Source organism: Camelina sativa, chromosome 6, assembly GCF_030686135.1.
Source record: "Camelina sativa cultivar CO46 ecotype springtype chromosome 6, ASM3068613v1".
In the NCBI taxonomy this organism is placed as follows: Eukaryota; Viridiplantae; Streptophyta; class Magnoliopsida; order Brassicales; family Brassicaceae; genus Camelina; species Camelina sativa.
In genome coordinates this window covers 11,899,641-11,920,500 of record NC_141885.1, presented here as the reverse complement: position 1 = coordinate 11,920,500, position 20,860 = coordinate 11,899,641, and the positions used below count along the sequence as shown (strand labels likewise).

Sequence of the window (20,860 nt, the reverse complement as noted above, 5' to 3'; positions counted from 1 at the left end):
AAAAGTAAAGGTAACGCCGGTAGTGAGGCTGTGTGGGTGAGGCAATTCACCAAATTAAATTAAGTTGTTTGGCTTCTAAATGGGCCTATATGCATTTTATCAAGAACCTTCTATTTCAAGATTAAAATAAAAATTTCTGATAGAAAGAATCATTTTTATATTTCAAGATTAAAGAAATAATAAACACACGAATTAGATCGTTAAACACAGAATAATAAAAAAAGTAATTACCTAATGAACATAATCAAGTTAGAGTTTAAAAGAAAAATTAAAACTCTAATTAACTGGGGCCATTCGATTGGTTATGGATTGTGTTTCTTAGAACAGAAGACTCATTCCGATCCGTTATTATCTTTCTCTGTTTCCCATAAAGAGTCGACAAATCCAACATTATCTTCATTTTGATTCACCAAGTAACCTGATTGATCAGATGATGAGTCACGGTAGAGATCTTCAATAGCGAATGTAAGGTTTTGGTCATAGTAACAAGTAGCTTATGATGAAGGCTCGCCACAGATCTTCTCGAGGGAGGAGGAAGTACAGTTCTGTTCAAAAGAAGCAATTTCATCACAGGAAGATGGAGTTGAGGACTTTGGGTTTTGGTCGAGAGAAGAGGAGCTAGGGTTTTGATCAGAATTGGAAACAAATTGTGTTTCTTGAAACAGACTCATTCCGTTATTATCTTTCTCTGTTTCCCATAAAGAGTCATCTTCATTCACCAGGTTGATTAGATAATAACGACTCGCCATAGAGATCTTCAATAGAGAAACTCGGGTTTTGAACTTGTGCGCCACAGATCTTCTCGAGGGAGGAGAAAGTACAATTCTGTTGTTCTGGAGACGAGGACTTAGTGTTTTGGTCGAGAGAAGCGGAGGAGCTAGGGTTTTGATCAGAAACAAATTGTGAATTTTCTTTCTTCTCAAGGCAATCCATCAGATGCTTCTTCAATCTCATCATACGATCCTCGATCATCTTTAATTCACAGAGATCGTCGCAATAACGGTAGAGATCAGGGTCTTCCCACCAAAACCCTAGCTTGGTTTGGGGGTTAGTAATCTTCGGAGGAGACTTGCCGTTGAGGTAACAGTCAGCAATTTCAGAGGCAGGAGAGTAGCCGGAGAAGGTGTAAACGGCATCGGAGTTCTCTGCCGGAGAGGTTACGAAGACGGCGATGTTGGCTCCGGAGAGAAGACAGAAGTCTGCGACTTTGGAGAAGAGTGTTTGACGGCGTTTGCTGCAAGCCACCGATCGTTGTTGTTTAGTGTCGCATTTCTTAATCTCAATCTTTCTCTTTGTTCCTCCTCTTTTCATCGTCATTGCCGGCATTATTATTAGGGTTTGTTGTTTCTGTTTCTTACAGAGAAAATATGAGAGAGAGATACTATTAAAAGAGAGAGAGACAGAACTTTTCTGATTGTGTTTAATTACTGAATGTGTTTCCTATACCTAATTACTGAATGTGTTTACCTTTTTTTTAAAGTTATATTAATACAATATATATTTATATATACTTAATTACTTATATATATAATATATCTATAGGGAATTTTGAAATTTGCTTAAATATATATATTAGATGGTATTTCCTCTAATTCATAAATTTTGATTTTGAAAACTGACAAGACCAATGGGAGTGGCACAAATTCTATAAAAAGAAATAATTGATGTTTTAATAGGTCAGTATTTAACTAGTCTTACTAAACAAAAGTAGGAAACATCGACATACATATGTAAGTAAGAAGGATAAAAACACCAATCTTTTTTGGTGTCCGTCGTCATGCAATAAAGAAAACTAGAAATTAATTATACTAAAATTAAGAGACCAGAGCAAATTAAATGCAGATGCAAATTAATTGTACTAAAAATAGAATTATACTAAAATTAAGAGACCAGAACTTTTCTGAATTTCTTCTCCATCGCCATTGGAATACGTCCAGCAGGGAAGAAGGTCCGTGTAATTTTTGTGTCAACATGGACCTGTTAACCAGCCCTTAGTTATAGGTGTACCAGTAAGCCGTTCAAGAAACATGGAACAAGCCCTTCTTCTCGCTCCTAGGGTGCAGAAAAGATACAAAAATCCAAGATGCAGTAAACGCAAAGAAAATATTACCCTCACGCTTTCCAATGGGGAGATGCCAGGCTTATTACCAGAAAAGATGTTGGTTGACTCACACATTCCACAATGAACTTCTTGTGAGGATCGTTAAGCTCGGCTTTATATATCCAAGATCTTATAAACTCACAATATGCCTCACAAGATTTAAGGAACAAAAAACTTAAGCATAGCACCTGTGAGCAGGATCAGCAACCTACAACAGAACATGTCGGGAAAATAGTCAGAGCAAAATTTAAACTGTACAAGATTCTGGGTCAGTACATACAGCTTAAGAGAGTGCAAGTTTCAGACTCGTCAGTGTATGTATATCACTTCCTTTTAACCATAATTTGCAGCAATAATCACCTTATCAAATGGTCCACATACCAAGGTGCATAGATTTATTTAAATCCCATGTACTGATATTCTTTCAAATTTCTTTACATGTATATACTAAAATGCAAAATTTAATGACGCAAAGTAACCATCACTTAAACGCGAACTGGAAACAACTGAAACGGAAGGTGCCTCTAGGATACATTAACCGATAACTATGTGCGTCATGAGAAAAAAATTGAGGATGAGTACTAAATGAGGAACATAACGTAGCCTGACCTGTAGTTGGGAATATAAGTATGTAAGCAGGTCCCTTCCTCTGTAGTACCCATGAAATCGCGTGGTGGCTTCTTTAATCAAACATTTTCAAGGAGAGGTACAATAAGATAGGGCTTTATGAGATGCTAAGGGAGAGATGTGGTCTCTTGGAACTTGTTAGTTGCTAGGCGCAAAATCAGACATTTGATGATGCTTTGGAGGTTTGTAGGGAAATGGAAACAGTGAAAATAAGCCACTATGGCTAGTCAGTTACCAGCATTGACCAACACGACAACTAAAAATGTTATGTAAAGATGTTGCAGAGCACGTTTGTGCTTCCCTGCGTCACTAGAACAACAAAAGATAAAAAGCGATATGACTATGCAGTAGTTACTTTGGCAAAGAATGTTGTAGAGTTATCACTCACAAAGACTAACTCAGACAAAAGAGATATCATCAACTCTACAAGATCAATTTCGCATCCATTTGATTGTATAACACCAGCATATCAACAAGGTGTATATGTATGGACGCTTTTACACTTCTTGAACCACAAATTTCATTTTCTAGTCTCAACCTCAATGAATGGTCTTTTTCCACCAAACAAGTCATCGGACCATACAAGAAGTTGTGCAATTGTATTTATTTTTTCCTAGTTTTATAACTCAAAATCCTCAACTGGATTCCGACCAATGTATATATAGAGTCAAAGCTGCACTGATGAAAAGGAGAAAAAGAAAGGACTAGAGATACCTTTTGGACCGGTTGGTTATCAAGGCTGTTATTCCATTGGTCAGCAGGGTGTGTCAAACTTTAAAGGCGCCGCTATACGTTAAGTTAAAAGATGAATACCCATTATGTTAGAATAACAATTGGCGACGCGTCAAATGCATGGAAAGAGCCAAACTAAAGATTCTCAACACAAATAGCTACCTTAGCAGGATAACTGAAAACAGTAAACTATCAAACTACAAGAGAAAGCTCACAACCAATACTAGTATTACGAATGCATTGAGGAGGAGATAGTGAATATTCCCACGGTGAAATGCCACGGAATGTGTTCCATCACAAGAGTCTTTGTGCTCAAGCAGATAAACGACAACATGAAAATGTTTCCGAGGAGGAATGGTTCGAAAAGGGACTATGCCAATTTGAGACTGATTCTTTGTTTCTTCTACCTTCAACTGCAATAAAAAAAACACTAGAATAGTAAAATCACAAGTATTAACAAAAACACCACAATGACTACTTTTTCCAAACATATGCCAAGAGATTAATCAATCAGTCTCGCTAATACACAATTAATCTCACTAACCATAGCCATAACCATCATCGAAATTACAGAATCCGCATGCATTAATAAATAAAAAAGACAGACATTGAACTCTAAAAACTCTTTTGATTCTGATAACCACAAAAATCCATTTCGCGGACAGACTTACAAAAACAAGAAAAGAGAAGAAAAGAGAAGGAAAAAAAAATCACGAAAAGCGACCCTGCTCTAGACTGACGAACTCAAAAGCGAAAAAACTGACAATACCTACAAGAAAGAGTCAGAGGCAATGGAGAAAGAACTGAAACAAACTTCGAACCCCCCCCCCCCCCCCCCCCGCCCTTGTCGATCGATACCTACTACTACTGGGTTCCTCTAATAAGGTTCGCAATTGAAACTCTATGAAAAAAAACTGTTGATTTTGAGAATCACAAATTCACAAAAACACCAAATTTACTAACACAGAACACACAACTTGGAGACAAAAAAAAAAAAAAAAAATAGCAGTGAGGCGGTTGGGTTTTTAATGGGCCTGCTTTCACCATGTCTTATTTCTTCACAATCATCTCTGAATTCTATCTTTCAATCTCTCTTGATTCCATTCTTCTTAATTATTACAGTAAATAATGGTTCTCTGGTCGGATCTTCTGAGTCGTCTAGTGATAATGGCGACTGTCACTACTACCCATGCCTCGACCTCGATTTTTCCTACCTTGCACTACTTCTTCAAAGCCAAGATTCTTCACCGGTTCTTCCGGTAGGTTCATCCTCCAAAACGTCGTCGTTTAAGGTTTGAAGCTAAGAAAGGAATATATGGTTGTCCGGTTTGGTGTCGCCTAATTATTATCTCACCGGCAGGTAATTTTGCAAACTACAGTAAACCTCTATAAATTAATACTCTATAAATTAATAAACACTATAAATTAATAAATTTTGCTGGTCCCAAGTCGGATCAGTATAAAAATTAACAATATTCGATAAGATAATAAGATAATAATTTTTTCGAAATCTCCTTATAAAATATGGTCCCAATAATATCATAAATTAATAATTATGTAAATATATATATATATATATATATACTGATATAATAGTGTATGTTTCTCCTAAAGCTCAATTCTATAGAACAATTGTAATGTTGTATTTTCAACCTATAATGATATCTCTAAAATATTTTATAACATGTCATACAAATAATTAAATTTAAAGTTTTAATTTTTAGATATGCATCATTTACAATTTGATAATTTGACAGATTATTAAAATAGGAGAATTGATATTATTATTCATAGATTTGAATTTATGTGTCTCATGTGTATAAGTCAATTTGTCTATAATATTTGTAATTTATTGTAAATAGTGCTTTCTAAATATTACAAGTTCAATTCCTAAACCATAAAATTTATAACATCCGAAAGTTTAATCTTATTTTGCTATAGTTGTTCCAATTCATAATTTTTTAAAAAATAAACAATTAAAAATATATCTATAAATTAATATCACTATAAATTAATAAAATGTCTTAGTCCTAACATTATTAATTTATAGAGGTTTTACTGTACATACAACTACATTCAAATTTCGGTTTAAGACAACCGGAACCACCTTGGCAATCGATTTGGTTATGCCATAACTGAATCATCAATTTGGTTTGGTTAGCTTAGGTCATCCCCAATGGAGGTTTTAAGAGAGGTTGTAGTTGAAAAGAAGCAAAAAACATAAATCAGAGAAATAAAAAAAACATAAGAGAGTCTCTTATTTAGTAGACTCGTTTATGGAATAAATAACCATACGTGTCAATATTTCGTTGGCCAAAGAGAATAATAGAAGTAGGAATTTGTTTTTTTTTTTTTACCGGTCGAATATTTCTTTCTCTCTTTCATCTCTCTGTCTCTCTCTTTCTCTCTCGATCGAAGACCAAAATTGACGAAGGATTGAGATGGATTTGATTTTGGAGTCGATTGATTCGGATGAGATTGAAGCAATTGGAATCGGAAGGTAAGATTATCAGTTTAATAGTATGAATTCGCGATTAGTTATACGGATTAGGGTTGTTTCGGTTTGTGTTCGCAAATTAGGGTTCTTTGATGGGTCTGATTGTGTGAGATTTAGGCGTTGTGTCTCTGGGTTCTTCTTTTGTCCATCGCAGACCCAAGGAGGCACAAACATCTCTTTGTTTGCTCAGTAGTCAGTACACAAGCTGTCGTAGATATAGCCTGCTATATTGATACTGATGTACATTGGCTTCTATCCTACAGCCTTTTGAAATTCAGAATGAGCATCAGGAGCAGGCAAAAGCTATCTTAGAAGATATCAATGTAGATGCCAAGCTGCTGAACCCTATTCCAAATAAACGAGAACGAAGACCGGTATTAGACCCCCGTCAGCGGAAAAGCTTTTCTCTTGACCTTCCGACAAGGTAAAAAAAGATCATAGCAACTGAGCCATTGATCTTTTCTTTATTTTTCCACTTCATCTTCTTTCCTTTACAAAGTTAGTTGAAACCTATATTAAAATATTCTTGTTGCAGTCAACCACTTCCAGCTCCACCAAGCTTTGGTGGTAGTAAAATTCCAAGACCTGAAGAGTACTTTGCTGAATATGATAAATATGATAAGTACTTTTCATACTCAATTATTTGTCTTTTCTAAATTCTGTAGTGCCTATTTTTCTGAGATGTGACTCTTCCTTCAAGCATTCTCTTCTCATTATTCTCAGATCACACTCAACCTTCTTTTACATATTTTCTTTTGCCTGAACTTGTATCTCTCTTCCTTGCAGATTTTGATGACATCGATGATGAAGACATCGAGACTGATTTTTCGTCTTGGACAACTCACATGTTACGTGGGACTTGGCTATCGAGTAATCATGACATATGGTGGCGGAAATGAAGGAGCTGCTGGTGGTGATAGTGGAGGAGCTAATGCCAACTCTTCCGATCCACCTGCTAAACGGAACAGGGGACGTCCTCCTGGCTCCGGTAAGAAGCAGCTCGATGCTTTAGGTACAGCTCGATGCTTTAGGTACACTCGATCTATCTCTTTTTCTCTGATCAAATCAAAATCACTGTTTACAATTCTACTTAATGGGTTTTCTGTCTCTGTGTTATCTTGTGCAGGAGGAACAGGAGGAGTTGGGTTTACACCTCATGTCATTGAAGTTAAAACTGGAGAGGTAATGTGTTGTGTTGTTTTAGCAAATCTTGAAGCTTGAATGGATTTTGAGTAATTTTCTGCCGGTTTCCTTGGTTAAAGCTGTGATCTTTCATTCTATTCCAGGGCATAGCTATGAAGGTAATGGCGTTTACGGGGCCACGCACCATCTGTATTCTCTCAGCTACAGGATCTGTTTTCTATGTTTAATATTTTATCAAAATGCAATAATTTTATAAACATCATTCTTAATATTCAATAATTTCATATTGTACTTTAATTTATTTATTTCAAAAAAAAAAATTCAAATTAAGAGACTCAATATTAAAACCCACCCTTGGAGAGGTACATTTTAATTACAATACCGATAGTTTTTATTCAACCAAAAATACAAATTATATTATTTAAAAAATTTTACAACCCCAAAAATATATTCCCATTGTGTGGATGCCCTTAGACCTGAATAATTATTTTGGCTTGACTATGTTAGACCGGTTTTGTTCAATATCTGTTTTGTTCAATATCTGTTTAGTTAAACACAAAACTAATAGAAAAAGGTAATTACGTAATGAAAAGATCAAGTTAGAGTTTACAAGAAAGATTATTAAAAACATAATTAACGGATAATCAATTAACTAAAAACTAGGGGCAATTAGATAAAAACCTAATTAACGGATAATCAATTAACTAAAAACTAGGGGCAATTAGATTTCTTCTTCGTTGACATATTCACTGATATCGATCATCAACTCTTCTTCTTCTTCAATTGAGGAATGATCTGAAAGTGGAACCTCAAGCTTGATGTTGTTGTCGTCGTTGTTAAGACAAAACACGTTATACAAATTTTCCCACAAGCTTTGATCCTCCTCATTGGTTATGGTGGATTGTATTTCTTGGATAAGACTCACTCTGTTACGCTGTTTTTTTTGTTTCCCATAAAGAGTCAACAAATCCAACATCATCTTCATTCACCAAGTAACCTGATTGATCGTATAATGCTGCCGACTCGCCATCGAGATAGAGATCTTCAATAGGCCGGAAACTAGGGTTTTGATCGTAACAAATAACTTGTGCGCCACAGATCTTCTCGAGGGAGGAGAAAGTAGAGTTCTTTTGTTCTGGAGACGAGGACTTTGGGTTTTCGTCGAGAGAAGAGGAGCTAGGGTTTTGATCAGAATTCGAAACAAATTGTGATATTTCTATCTTCTCAATGCAATCCATTAGATGCTTCTTTGTTCTCATCATATGATCCTCGATAATCTTTAATTCACACAGGTCGTCGCAATAACGGTAGAGATCAAGGTCTTCCCACCAAAACCCTAGCTTTGTTTGGGTGTTAGTAATCTTCGGAGGAGACCTTCCGTTGAGGTAGCAATCAGCAATTTCAGAGGCAGGAGAGTAGCCAGAGAAGGAGTAAACCACATCGGAGTTCTCTGCCGGAGAGGTTACGAAGACGGCGATGTTGGCTCCGGAGAGAAGACAGAGATCAGCGGCTTTGGAGAAGAGAGTTTGACGGCGTTTGCTGCAAGCCACCGAGCGTTGCTGTTTAGAGTCGCGTTTCTTAATCTCAATCTTTCTCTTTGTTCCTCCTCTTTTCATCGTCATTGTGTACGTCTCCGGTAGGGTTTGTTGCTTCTTACAGAGTTACAGAGAAAATAAGAGAGAGAGACAACAGACTAATGAGTGAAGAAAAGAAAAGCGACTCATATATTTATAAGATATCGTATTTATAGAATATTTCGATATCCTAGTTCATTAATTACTGAATGTGTTTTCCTTTTTTTTTCCTTTTTTTTCTAAGGCCTAATGACCAGACCCAGCCGATCATCATCAAGCCCCAACACGAACCCAGATCGAATCGAATCACCAACGTGCTCGAGATCGGTGACACAAAACGTGAATTGATCGCACCAAAAGGATACATTTTAGCCAAAGGGACTGGAGACTCCAGTCTGGAGTAACTTCTCCGTTGGAGGTTATCAAGTTATAAATTTGATAGGTTGCACATACTATTTTGATATAGCGTTTTTGTAACAACGCATCCCGTGGACCCCACTAGTCTCACTGCTACCTTGCCCCCATAGGCCCAAAGCTGGCCTTGCAGGGCATCGATCATAACCCCTCATCGTGGCAAATAGAACTACTCATTGAAATCCACAGTAGGTTATTAGTGCGTCAGACGTTCCTCGAACCCTGGTCCTCACCCTTTATCAACCTTCCCACGGGAGAAATTGCCACCAATTGATCTGCAGATCAATGCCCTGCAGGACCAGCTTTGGGCCAATGGGTGCAAGCTAGCAGTGAGGCTAGTAGGGTCTACGGGACGGATTGTTACAGTTTTATTAAAATCCAGTTTATTATAACAAAAAAGATATTTTAATTGTATTGCAAAATAAAATGTGTACAATTGAACTCCAGTTTAAAAGAAAATCTCTAGATCAAATTAAACTAAAATAAGTATACCGTTTACTATTCAAATTTCAAATATCATCAACATAGATTAATATTTATACCGTTTAATATATCGATTAATTTATTTTTTTCCTAATAAAATACTGCCATACCGTTTTGTTTTTGAAAACTTATGATAACATCATTATTTTACCCATATTAGCTATAGTTTTCATATGCATTTAGGAAGAGTTTGATATGATTTCAATGCTTTAATGTCTATTATCAAGTATTTTAGGTTTTCAAAAAGGTTTTACAGGTTTTATAGCAAAAAAGACCAAAAGACAAGGAAAATACGTTTTAGGAAAGTTTCAGAGCTTTACAGTACGGGCAAATTTTGAAGATCTTCCACAACTCAAAATATATCGTACTTGGTGTCTTTGGAAATCTGGAAGAGTCGTCTTTCTCCTCGAAGTGAAATCAAGTCAATCCATTCATTCATCCGGAAGTTATGCCCGATTTACCGAGACGTGTTATAAACCGACGTGAGGAGAAGCAACCAGCCGATGGGCTTTCATTCAAGGCCTGACCAGCGACCATCACCACGGCCCAGTCCAAGCCTCCTCCATGGTCCAGATGCCTCTTTTGCCGCCCCTTATCCTGCACTTAACAAGAGAAGACGTTTCTACCCTTACAAAACCCTAATCCTAAACAATACCCTATAAATACTCTTAAGATCTAGGGTTTTAAGGTGTGCTTCGTTTGTGCCTCTAAGATCTTCATCCACGCCACCAGCTGCCGACCTAGAGACGACCAGAGACTCCTCTACCGCCGTCGAAGCTTGTCCTCTCTCACCTCCTCTTAAAAGCCATCGCCGAAGACACCAAATCTCTCTTTCTACTCTTTCTAGTTACTTCATACTATCTTTGCTTTGGGATCAAGTTACTTTTGTGACAAATAGAGAAGTTTACTTTGAACCCCCTTTTGTTTATTGATTCACTTTTGATGCTATACTTTATAATATCAATGTTGTTTCTTTGCATCATGAGCGAGTAGTTTACTTTGTTGGGTTCTATGAGGTGATTCAAGGGGAATTCATAGGTTCTCTTCAATTAGGTTGTTAGATCTTATTTTCGGTTCTATATTAGAGTTCTTTTGGGACATCTTTATCTTAATGCTTATGCTTGGATTGATCACCAAGTACTGATCTAGAGAACGGGAGCGCTAACCGTGTTATCCTACTTCTCCAAACTAGTGTTATACTGAAGCCTTGCTCGTAACCTGCGTAAGTTGAGTTGTGAAGTTTGGTGAATGTATCGAACTTGTTTAACTAGCTGGTTGACATGCGACGTTGCCTGCGAAAGTTGAGTAACGGAGTGTGAAGACTTTAGACTTTCATTCTATGAGAATAGCTTGTTAGTTCATTAGTGTTTCGTAGTTGAGAACCTAAACCGAAAATTAGTATTTACTTGTTAGATCTTACACTTAATATTGCTTAGAACCATGAAAACCCTAAGATGACTCCCAAAACGCCCAACGCCTTAGTCTTATAGTTTTAAACCGTTTTTATTTACTTTCATTTATTTGCAATAGTTATTAGGAAAACTAAAACCCCAATCTCTTCTTTAGTCTTAGCCATAGTTCTTTCCCTTTTAATTCAATTTGTGCTTGCTATTACTCTATGTGGGATCGATCCTAAAATACTACAATTGATTAACTGTGCACTTTCAGTCGTCGTGTAGTCTTTTCAGGTAAAATATTTGGAGTGAAATTCTACACACATCAAAGCTTTTTGGCGCCGTTGCCGGGGAGTAACTAGCTGCCCATTGAATTTGATAAGAACTTTTGTCTAAGATACTTTGAATTTTTCGTTTGAATTTTTCAATTTCAGTTTTAATTTTCTTGTTTTTCGATAACCTCTATTTTCCCTTTTAGTTTCTGTTTTTGGATTTCGTAGTGCATGACTAGGAGTTAACCCTCCGGAACCGTATCTCCAATTCAAGACATTGATCGACTAGAACGCGAGCTTAGTAAACTTCAAAAACAACAACTCATGGCCGAAGAAGGGAACCAGAACCAAGGTCTCCTTAACCTCGACCAATCGTTGATACCTCCTGCCCTCAACGAGCAAGGAGAACCGATTCATGAACAAGGTGGCAACCCCATCCTTGCACCCGTTGATCCGCAACTTGACCCATTGGTTGGCAGAGACCATCAACAAGCTCCTCGTGATGCTAATCCTCTAGGCGTGGGAGACAACCTCGATGTTCCTCCTCACCAGCCTGCTCTCGTCGTTAATCCACCACTTCCTCAAGTTGGCGGAAGACAACCTGCTTATGTGCACCCTCTGAGACGTGCCGCACCCAACCATACCATAGCCGATTATGATGCTCCCAACCAATTCGTTCAAGATCATGCTGCTATCCGTATCACTCATCCTCCAAGACGTGACTATGAGATTAAACCTCAAATTATTGGTTTGGTGAAACAAAATCAGTTCCATGGCCTTACTACTGAACATCCAATGGACCACATTGATCTTTTTGAAAAAATCTGCTCCACAACAAGAACCAATGGAATTCCCGAAGATTATTTGAAGTGTAAGCTTTTTCCTTTCTCTCTAGCCGACAAGGCTCATAGATGGTTAAAGTCTTTACCTCCTGGATCGATTACTAGCTGGGAAGGATGCAAGTCAGCCTTTCTTAGCCACTTCTACACCAAGTCGAGATCCAACTCTCTTCGCAAAAAGCTGCAAAGTTTTCAACAAGGACCGGTCGAATCTTTTTATGAAGCATGGGAACGTTTCAAGGACTATGAACGTGACTGCCCCCATCATGGTTTTGCTCAAGGTAACCTTTTAAGTACTTTCTATAGAGGATTACACCCTAAGTATCAACTATCACTCGACACGGCCAGCAATGGAGATTTCACTACGAAGACCGTTCAAGAGGGCGAGCTCTCATTGACAACCTTGCCTCAAGTAGTAGCAACACTTGCACCGATTTTGATAGAACCATCCGTTCTAGCAATTCTGACGCTAAGGAGATTGCTGATCTTAAGAACATGATGAACCAACTTCTAAGGAATCAATAACGCGGAGTAAACTCTTGTGAGACTATTAACAATGGAAACATGGAGCCTTTCCAAGAATATTCTTATGACCAAGAAGAAGAAGTCAACTATGTTGGTGCTCAAGGATACTACCAAAACCGAGGGTACAACAACAACTTCAACAACAACTTTAGAAACACTTTTGACCTTTCTTATAGGAACCTAAATGTGGAGAATCCCCAAGATTAGAATTATCCTCAGCAAGCTAACCGCTTTCAAAGCAACAACTTTGGTGGAAACAACAGCAACAACTTTCAGCCTCAACCCCAATTCAACAACAACAAGCCACCTTTCCGGTCCGGACCAGCCCAGGCGCCTACCACTCAAGCTGATGCTAATACCGACACAAAGATGCAAGAACTCCTTGTTGCTTTTCAAAAGCAATCAAGAGAGATCAACTCAAGGATGGACAACATCTATACCAAACTGAATGGTAAATTTGAAAGCATTTCTATCCATGTCAAGAAGCTTGAAACTCAAGTTGCTCAAACCGCTAATGCTGTTCCACGCCAAGTTGGTGTACTTCCGGGAAAACCCGAAGAGAATCCTAAAGGATATTGCAATGCTATTTCAGCCTTACCAGCCCTCACTTACCATGACGCCAAGCCTATGGTACCACTCTTTGACTCTTATGAAGATGTTATTCGTATGACATGTCCATTGGATGAAGAAACCGCTAGCCACTACCCCTTAAGGAGACTACCAAAAGCTGAAGATCCAGGACGCTTTGTTTGCTCATGCTCCATAACAGGCATTGAATTCTCTAACTCTCTTTGTGATTCTGGTGCTAATGTTAATGTTATGTCAAGAAGTGTAGCCGATACACTAGGATTGCGAGACATATCTTCATCCAACCTCAATTTAGTCTTTGGAGACTCATCACAAAAGGTTCCTGACGGATTTGTTCGAGACCTACAACTTGTATTAGGAGACTGCATAGTTCCTACAGATTTTCACATCCTAGATATGGAAGACAAGAAAGAGAGACCATTGATTTTAGGAAGACCATTCCTAGATACTGTTGGAGCTATCATCGACCACAAGTTAAAGAGGACAACATTTGCTAACATCGACAAGAAGAAGTCATATCCGACTATCTCCAAGCCAAAGCCATGGCCGACCTACTCACTACATGAAGAGCCGATGGACCCTAACATAGACCAGATGAAGCAATTCGACCATTCTGCGTCTACAAGTGCCAACAACCTGCTACACAAGCCACCTAAACAGCCTAAGCCACCACAAATTTCCAAGATCAAGATCATAGTTCCTCCTGAGCTAAGCAATGAAAGCAAGGAACAGATCCAAGAGATGATAAGGCATACTAAGGAAGTTCTTCTTCATGCAAAAGTTTTGGAAACTTCTGCAAAAGGACAACTTGTCATTGAAGCTGGAACAGACTATCAAGATATCAAAGGAGCCGAAGGAGCTTTGATTCCCGAAGCTGACCTTTCTCATGCCTAACTTGGCCGCCACCGTCGAGCCAACGACATTAAACAAGTGCGCTTCTTGGGAGGCAACCCAAGCTAGTAAGTATTTATTTTTAGAATTTTCTTTTACTTTTAATATTTTTGCATTTTAGTTTCAGGTTTATAAAAAAAAAAAAAACACAAAAAATAGAAAATAGAAAAGCCAAAAAGAAGGAAGAAGAAGGTCCATTGTTTGGCAACACACCATGACTAGTGGCAAGAACCACCTACTGACCGGCCATGTTCAACTTGACCGATGTATGCCGAACGCGACGGATCATCACCATCCTTGAGTGATCGATGCCGAGAGTCCCCACCAGCCGTACCACTTGTAGCCGATGCCATGTCCCGTGTACCATGACCGTACCTGGTGCTTACGTCCGCGACCATTCATCTGTGTGACGCGAGACAACTCCAAACCACCACCATCCTCACCACTTTGCTACACACATCAACTTATATATCTAAGGGAATTTTGGAATTTTCTTAAATATTTATTAAATAGTATTTCCTCTAATTAATAAATTTTGATTTTGATAAATGACAAAATTTCACTGAAAATAGAATTGTAAAATAACTTCTTTTTGGGATAAAACCTATAAAAAACCAAATCAATCGATGTTTTAATAGGTCATATTTAACTATTCTTACTATACAAAACATTGACATAGCAGGATAATAAATTAATAACACCAAATTTTTGGTGAACATCATAAACATAGAAAAATACATATATTTATGAACAGTGCAGTGCACAAGCTACATTTGTTTTTTGAAAATTTGTGAATTTTCATTGAAGAAAAGGTATTGTAGTAACTACAATAAATTGATACAAAAGATAGGCTTTGCCAAAAAAATAAACTCAAGGGCTATCATGGAAATAGATGAGAAGATACTTCTCTTACAAAAACTCTAACCAGTCGCCGAGGAGGTGTTTGAAGATCTTCATGTGACTCCTTGCTAGGATAGCATCTCTGATTCCTCTATCTACTGTCCTGAAAAGAGCAAGCAGAGGAGTGGTGATGTTGTTATGCAAACGTTGATTCCTTTCCCTCCAGATGGTGTATATGACTGCTTGTGCTACTAGTCTCTTGAGTGTGATGGCAGAGGTAGCATCAGAGAAGGTTAGCCAAGCGGAGAAAGCCTCCCAGGTATGAAACACGAACGGGTGATAACCCAATCTTTTTGTTACTTGCAACTATATCTCCTCGGTGAATAGACAGTGTAAGAATAGGTGATCACGAGTTTCAGGGGCATATCCACAAATGCAGCATGAAGTATCTATTTGCATTCCCCAGCTTGCTAGTCTTGTACGAGTAGGAAGACGATCAAGGTGAGTGAGCCAGAAAAGAAACGCATGGCTGGGTGTTGCTCCTTTAAACCATACTTGTGTTGTCCATGGTAGTGGTTCTCGACGCTGCCTTAAGGCCTCCCATGTGTGTTTTGCACTAAAGTAATCTTTTTCTTCCCCGTCAATGTTCCACAGATAGCGATCAAGTTCAGTGCTAGTATCAGGGGAGTGAATTGTTGTCAGGTGGATTTGCAGTTGCTCCACTCGCGTAGAACGAGACCGCCTAAGCTGCTAGCCGGACTGGGAGCAAGCTTGAGCCATCGTAGCATTCAGCGGAACACCCATTCAGCCGGACTGGGAGCAAGCTTGTCAATGGTATCTGGAGCCACCAACGTAGAGACATCTCTGTTTCCAAAATGGAAGGTCACTCGTTTTTGTTCAAAGTTCCATGCCCGAATGCCAGAAGGCGTATCTTGAGCCAGTCTTTATGGCAAATTGACGGGCAGATGATGTTTGTAGCAAAGTGGACTCCGGATGTTACTCCAAAAAAGCCTGAGTTAACAATGGTCCCGGTATGGTTGGATTTCCATGGCGTACCTCTTGAGTTCTTTAATCAAGAAGGTTTGGAGCACATCACAAGCTTAGTTGGGCATCCAGTATGTCTCCACCCACACACAGAAAAACTATTGAACATTGAAGTTGCCAAGGTCTACATAGTTATTGACCCGCGTAAGCCACTGCCGGATACTGTTAACGCACGATTTGAATCAGGACTCATCAAGAGAATTCGTGTCTCTAGCCCCTGACTCCCTTCTTTGTGTAGCCATTGTAGAAAGGTTGGACACACCGTAACTCGCTGCAACCTAGCCCCTCCTAAATGCACCTTGTGTGGCTCGGTAAAGCATCCCACAGTGTCCTGCCCTCGAGCAAATAAAGATAAGGCAACAGGTAAGACTCCCATTCAAATGTGACTCTTGATACTGCTCCATTGTCCATCAAACAAGCAGCTGCTAGTACATCTGCTGCCTTGACTGCCCCAACAACAGCAGTGGTGATGTCGAAGCAGAACATCCAAACCTTATGAAAAACATTTTGATGCGGATAGGTTATGTGTTGACCTGTCCGAGAATCTTTTCTCTCGCCTCCCCCCGAATGGTGGTAACGATAATGCTCAGGAGTTGGATACTGATGATAGTCTCTCGGGTGATGATGATAACCCTGATGCAGAATCTGACAGGTTTCTTCAGGTAATATCTAAAAGGATGTTAAAGAAGAAGGAATCTAGAGCTCGGGGTAGAGGCCCCTTATCTCTCTAACTCAATATCCTTCATATGGATATTTTTTGTCGTAATGTAAGAGGGTTTAATGACCCCATTAAGCGTAGAAGCTTTCGGAAATGGCTAAAGGTATATAAGCCTCTTTTTGGTGGAATTATTGAAACTCAGTGAGTCCTTTAAAGGCTCAAAATTTTGTCTCGAGTGTAGTCCCGGGCTTGTGTTTCTCGGATAACTATGAATTCTCTGACCTCGGTAAGATATGGGTTGTTTGGCACCCTTCTGTCAAGGTCACCATTTTGTTGAAGTCTCTGCAAATGATTGTCTGCCTTGTCCAGTTGCCTTTTGTTTCAGTGGAACTGGTGGTCTCTATAGTGTATGCATCGTCCACATCATATTCGGAAAGAAAGACACTTTGGGACGAGCTTCAACTCCTTGCTTCTTCATCTTCTGTGTCGAACAAACCTTGGACCGTTATAGGAGACTTCAACCAAATCCTCTATCCCCATGAACACTCCATCCCAAGTTTTGGTCCTTTATCTGGTGGCATGCGAGACTTTCAAGAATGTGTGAGTAAGTCTTATCTCTCAGACCTCCCATACTGCGGTAACACCTTCACTTGGTCCAACAAACATGAAGTCGGTCTGATAGCAGAGAAACTAGACCGTATCCTTGTGAATGATGACTGGTTGTCTCTTTTCCCCAATTCCCTTAGTGTGTTTGGTGAACCGGGTTTCTCGAATCACAGTCCTTGCTGCATCTTCTTGGATTCTGGTTTGCAAAAGCGATAATCGTCTTTCAAGTTTCTTTCACATCTTAATCAACACCCGGATTTTGCTCCTCTGATTAACTTGTGGTGGAAGGCCCTATCCTTTGATTGCTCGAAGATGTTGAAACTGTCCAAAAATCTCAAGGAATTAAAAAGTGTCATCCGAATCTTTGCCAAAGACAACTATTCTGAACTTGAGAAAAGAACGAGTGAAGCGTATGAGGACTTGCTGGTTTGTCAGCAACAGCTGCTTCAGTCCCCAACAGATCAGGAGCAACAAAGAGAAAAACAAGCTCACTTGAAATGGTCTACATTGGCTAGAGCTGAAGAGACATACCTGAGACAAAAATCCAGAATATGTTGGTTAAGGGATGGGGACAGCAATACACGATTCTTTCACAGGGTGATATTGTCTCGACTTGCTCAGAATCAAATCCTGTTTCTGCTGGATGATTCTAATTGCATTGTGGATACGAAGCAAGGCATTCAGCAAGTGGCTGTAGAGTATTTTAAAGACTTCCTGGGAACTACATCCAATGCGTCCCCTCCTAGTGTCGAGGAACTGGCCACTTTACTACCTCAGCGCTGCTCTGCATCCGTAATTCAGATACTCTCAAAGCCATTTATTTCCAAAGAGATTAAGCAGGCAGTGTTCTCGCTTCCTCGCAACAAGGCCCCAGGTCCAGATGGCTATAGTGTTGAGTTTTTTACCGCTTTTTGGAGTACAGTAGGACCAGATGTGATCGATGCAGTCCTTGAATTCTACTCACCTGGGAAAATGCTCAAACAATGGAACTCCACCTTGCTCTCCCTCATTCTGAAAACACCAAATGCGGCTAGAATGACTGAGTTTCGACCCATTGCCTGATGTAATACCATTTATAAAGTCGTGACAAAACTTTTAACAAGCAAGCTCAAGGATATTCTGCCGGACCTCATTGCTAATACCCAATCGGCCTTCATCCCAAGGCGCCTTCTAGTTGAAAATTTCCTGCTTGCAACGGAGTTAATCCAAGGGTATAATCAGAAAAACATCTCCCCTCGAGGCCTGCTAAAGGTTGACCTGCGGAAAGCGTTTGACTTAGTCCATTGGGACTTCATCATCAACACAATGCGAGCCATGGACTTCCCTCCGCATTTCATCAATCTCATCAGCCAATGTATCACCTCTCCAATGTTCTCCATCACCATTAATGGGGAATCCTGTGGTTATTTTAAAGGCGCAAAAGGATTGAGACAAGGTGATTCCATATCACCATATCTGTTCACCATTGCCATGGAGGTGTTCTCTCAGTTATTGAACAAAAGTTACACTAATAACTCCATTGGCCACCATCCTTCAGCCTCCAACCCTCAGGTATCCCACCTGGATTTCGCTGATGATATAATGCTTTTTTTTGATGGCACAAAGGAATCTTTGCACAACATCACCGTAGTACTTGAATTCGCTGGCATGTCTGGTCTCATCATGAATAAAGACAAGACTGAGCTCTATATGGCAGGGGTGAACCAAACTGAAACCCTAGCGATCTCCTCTCTTGGTTTCAGGTGTGGTTCATTTCCTTTTCGGTACCTGGGACTTCCTTTGATGCATCGAAAGCTCAGAATTGCTGAATACAAACCGCTTATAGACAAAATAGCTTCTCGGTTCTCAACCTGGTCAGCTCGTGCTCTGTCATACGTAGGAAGAATGGCTCTAATCTCTTCAGTCATCTACGGTACAATCAACTTCTGGGCATCGGCTTTCATCTTGCCGAAAGGTTGCATCAAACACATTGAGAGTATATGCTCAAGGTTTCTGTGGACAGGGGACATAAACAAAAAACCAACTGCAAAGGTTGCTTGGAGTACACTATGCCTGCCAAAGAATGAAGGGGTCTTGGATTTAGGTGTTTTTCCACCTGGAATATAACTTTATGCCTAAAGTTAATATGGAGGTTGTTTGTGGGTGAATCACTTTGGGCCCAATGGATAAAAAAACATTAAAATCAAGGATGGAAACCTCTGGCTGATTGATGAGAAGAAGGCAACCTCGTAGACATGGAAAGCGCTTCTCCATCTTAGGCAGTATGCTCTTCGTTTCCTGTGTTGTGATGTAGGCGATGGGAAACAAGCCAGTTTTTGGTATGATCGGTGGACTCCATTTGGTCAGCTCATCCACTTTATAGGTCCGACGGGCCCTGTGCACAAGTTACATTTATGAACTAAACTATACATATATATACATATATATATATTTATGAATAATAACAGTGCACAAGCTAAATTAGAGGAATAGAGCCTAGCTATTAACATAACTAATTAACTGTTTTGTTAATTCTTTTTGGGATGTTTTCCTAGGAGTGAAGATATTTTAAAGTTAAGAGTAAAATGAATGTATGAGCTACTTCAACAAAAATTTCCGATTTTTTTTCCATAAACTATATAAATGACATATATCAAACATATGTATATATCTTGATACCAATTCTTTTAAATTTTAACCAAAGCTAAAGAAAAAGATTTCCAAAGTACAGTGTTAGTAATTTAACTTATGAGTGTGTATAATGTATTTTTGAGTTTAAATTTATTTTCTCATTTCTTTTAAATTTAACAAAAGTTACTTTCCACTAAATCGATCATGTTAAATAGATAATATTTAAATATTCGGTATTGTAATTTTTTCTAGAACTCATTATTGTAATTTGATATTTCTGATGTTATCCAGAACAAAACACAGTATCATCAGATAATAGAGTCAAAAAAAAAATTAGGCCGACATTAGATTTGTCTTAATTTAATCCCGGTCAAGAAGAATATGATAACTCAATCAATTAAAATTAAAATCAATTAAAATTCAGGTTACAAAAACAGAATCAGATGAGGTCAAAAAAAAAAAAAAACTAGAATCAGATAATTAACTATATAACATATTCATAGGTAAGCGATCCATGCGATCGACAACTGCAAAGGAAAATTAATTATTTGAAATAGTTAACTTTTATAATTGATTATATATATTTGATTTCGTTTTCCTGTAAGCACATGAGTATATATAGAATTAGTAAATTAAAATTTACTCTCTGTTCTTTTTGCTAATTTGCTATGATTTGTATAATATTATATATAGAATATAGAGAAATATATATATATATATATATATATATAATATTTGAAAACCAAAGTTTATATAATAAGATTGATTCTGTTATTCTCTAAAGTGTCAAACAATAATATTATTTGTGGGACAATGAATGATTTTTTAAAAACATTTACACGCAAAAAAAGAAAAGCAAAATGATGCTGTAGTCAGAAATTATCTCTGTACCTCCCGAACAATGCATCTAATAAATAGAAGCTGTAAATACTAAATTAAACAAAGACTAAACCGCGAGACCATCAAAATGAAGAGATAACGGGCAAGTATTAGCTCAAACCAACTAAGTAGGAAACCAAAAC

The 20,860-nt window shown here is 38.5% G+C and overlaps 1 protein-coding gene, 1 long non-coding RNA gene, 1 other non-coding gene and 2 pseudogenes across 7 annotated transcripts; 1 reads left to right on the top strand and 4 right to left on the bottom strand.

The window, feature by feature from the left end:
* Positions 1-332: 332 nt before the first annotated feature.
* Positions 333-1,326, bottom strand: LOC104698798 (uncharacterized; annotated as a pseudogene).
* A 317-nt stretch (positions 1,327-1,643) lies between these two features.
* Positions 1,644-4,681, bottom strand: LOC104790661 (uncharacterized). 2 transcript variants are annotated; one of them, XR_015559247.1, is made up of 6 exons: positions 4,505-4,681; positions 3,623-3,873; positions 3,443-3,514; positions 2,711-2,902; positions 2,111-2,309; positions 1,644-1,977 (listed from the first exon to the last, which is right to left on the bottom strand). It is a non-coding gene; the product is annotated as an uncharacterized LOC104790661 (long non-coding RNA). The 2 variants fall into 2 exon arrangements; XR_015559248.1 differs by lacking the exon at positions 4,505-4,681 and having other exon boundaries at positions 3,729-3,864.
* Positions 4,682-5,680: 999 nt separating this feature from the next.
* LOC104790659 (AT-hook motif nuclear-localized protein 8) lies at positions 5,681-7,506 on the top strand. Of its 4 annotated transcripts, none has more exons than XR_768781.2 (6): positions 5,816-5,960; positions 6,221-6,381; positions 6,493-6,579; positions 6,744-6,988; positions 7,084-7,139; positions 7,244-7,506. XR_768781.2 is itself a non-coding variant. In XM_010516439.2 (6 exons), the coding sequence occupies exons 4-6, from the start codon at positions 6,750-6,752 to the stop codon at positions 7,325-7,327; spliced, it is 360 nt and encodes a 119-aa protein (XP_010514741.1). In that variant the 5' UTR covers positions 5,816-5,960; positions 6,221-6,381; positions 6,493-6,579; positions 6,744-6,749; the 3' UTR covers positions 7,328-7,506. The 4 variants fall into 4 exon arrangements, 2 of the variants coding, with proteins under 2 accessions (XP_087309034.1, XP_010514741.1); XM_010516439.2 differs by having other exon boundaries at positions 6,744-6,969; XM_087452908.1 differs by having other exon boundaries at positions 5,681-5,960; positions 6,493-6,969.
* A 315-nt stretch (positions 7,507-7,821) lies between these two features.
* On the bottom strand, positions 7,822-8,734 carry LOC104698797 (uncharacterized; annotated as a pseudogene).
* A 3,506-nt stretch (positions 8,735-12,240) lies between these two features.
* LOC147942462 (small nucleolar RNA R71) lies at positions 12,241-12,349 on the bottom strand. Its single transcript, XR_015560587.1, has one exon. It is a non-coding gene; the product is annotated as a small nucleolar RNA R71 (small nucleolar RNA).
* Positions 12,350-20,860: the final 8,511 nt, after the last annotated feature.

What these genes read in the sequence shown, in the direction of transcription:
- LOC104790659 (XM_087452908.1), top strand. Translation starts at nt 6,750, where the DNA reads ATGACATCGATGATGAAGACATCGAGACTGATTTTTCGTCTTGGACAA. An exon ending in GAAGCAGCTCGATGCTTTAG is followed by an intron (nt 6,970 to 7,083) that starts GTACAGCTCGAT and finishes TATCTTGTGCAG; the next exon opens with GAGGAACAGGAGGAGTTGGG. An exon ending in TTGAAGTTAAAACTGGAGAG is followed by an intron (nt 7,140 to 7,243) that starts GTAATGTGTTGT and finishes ATTCTATTCCAG; the next exon opens with GGCATAGCTATGAAGGTAAT.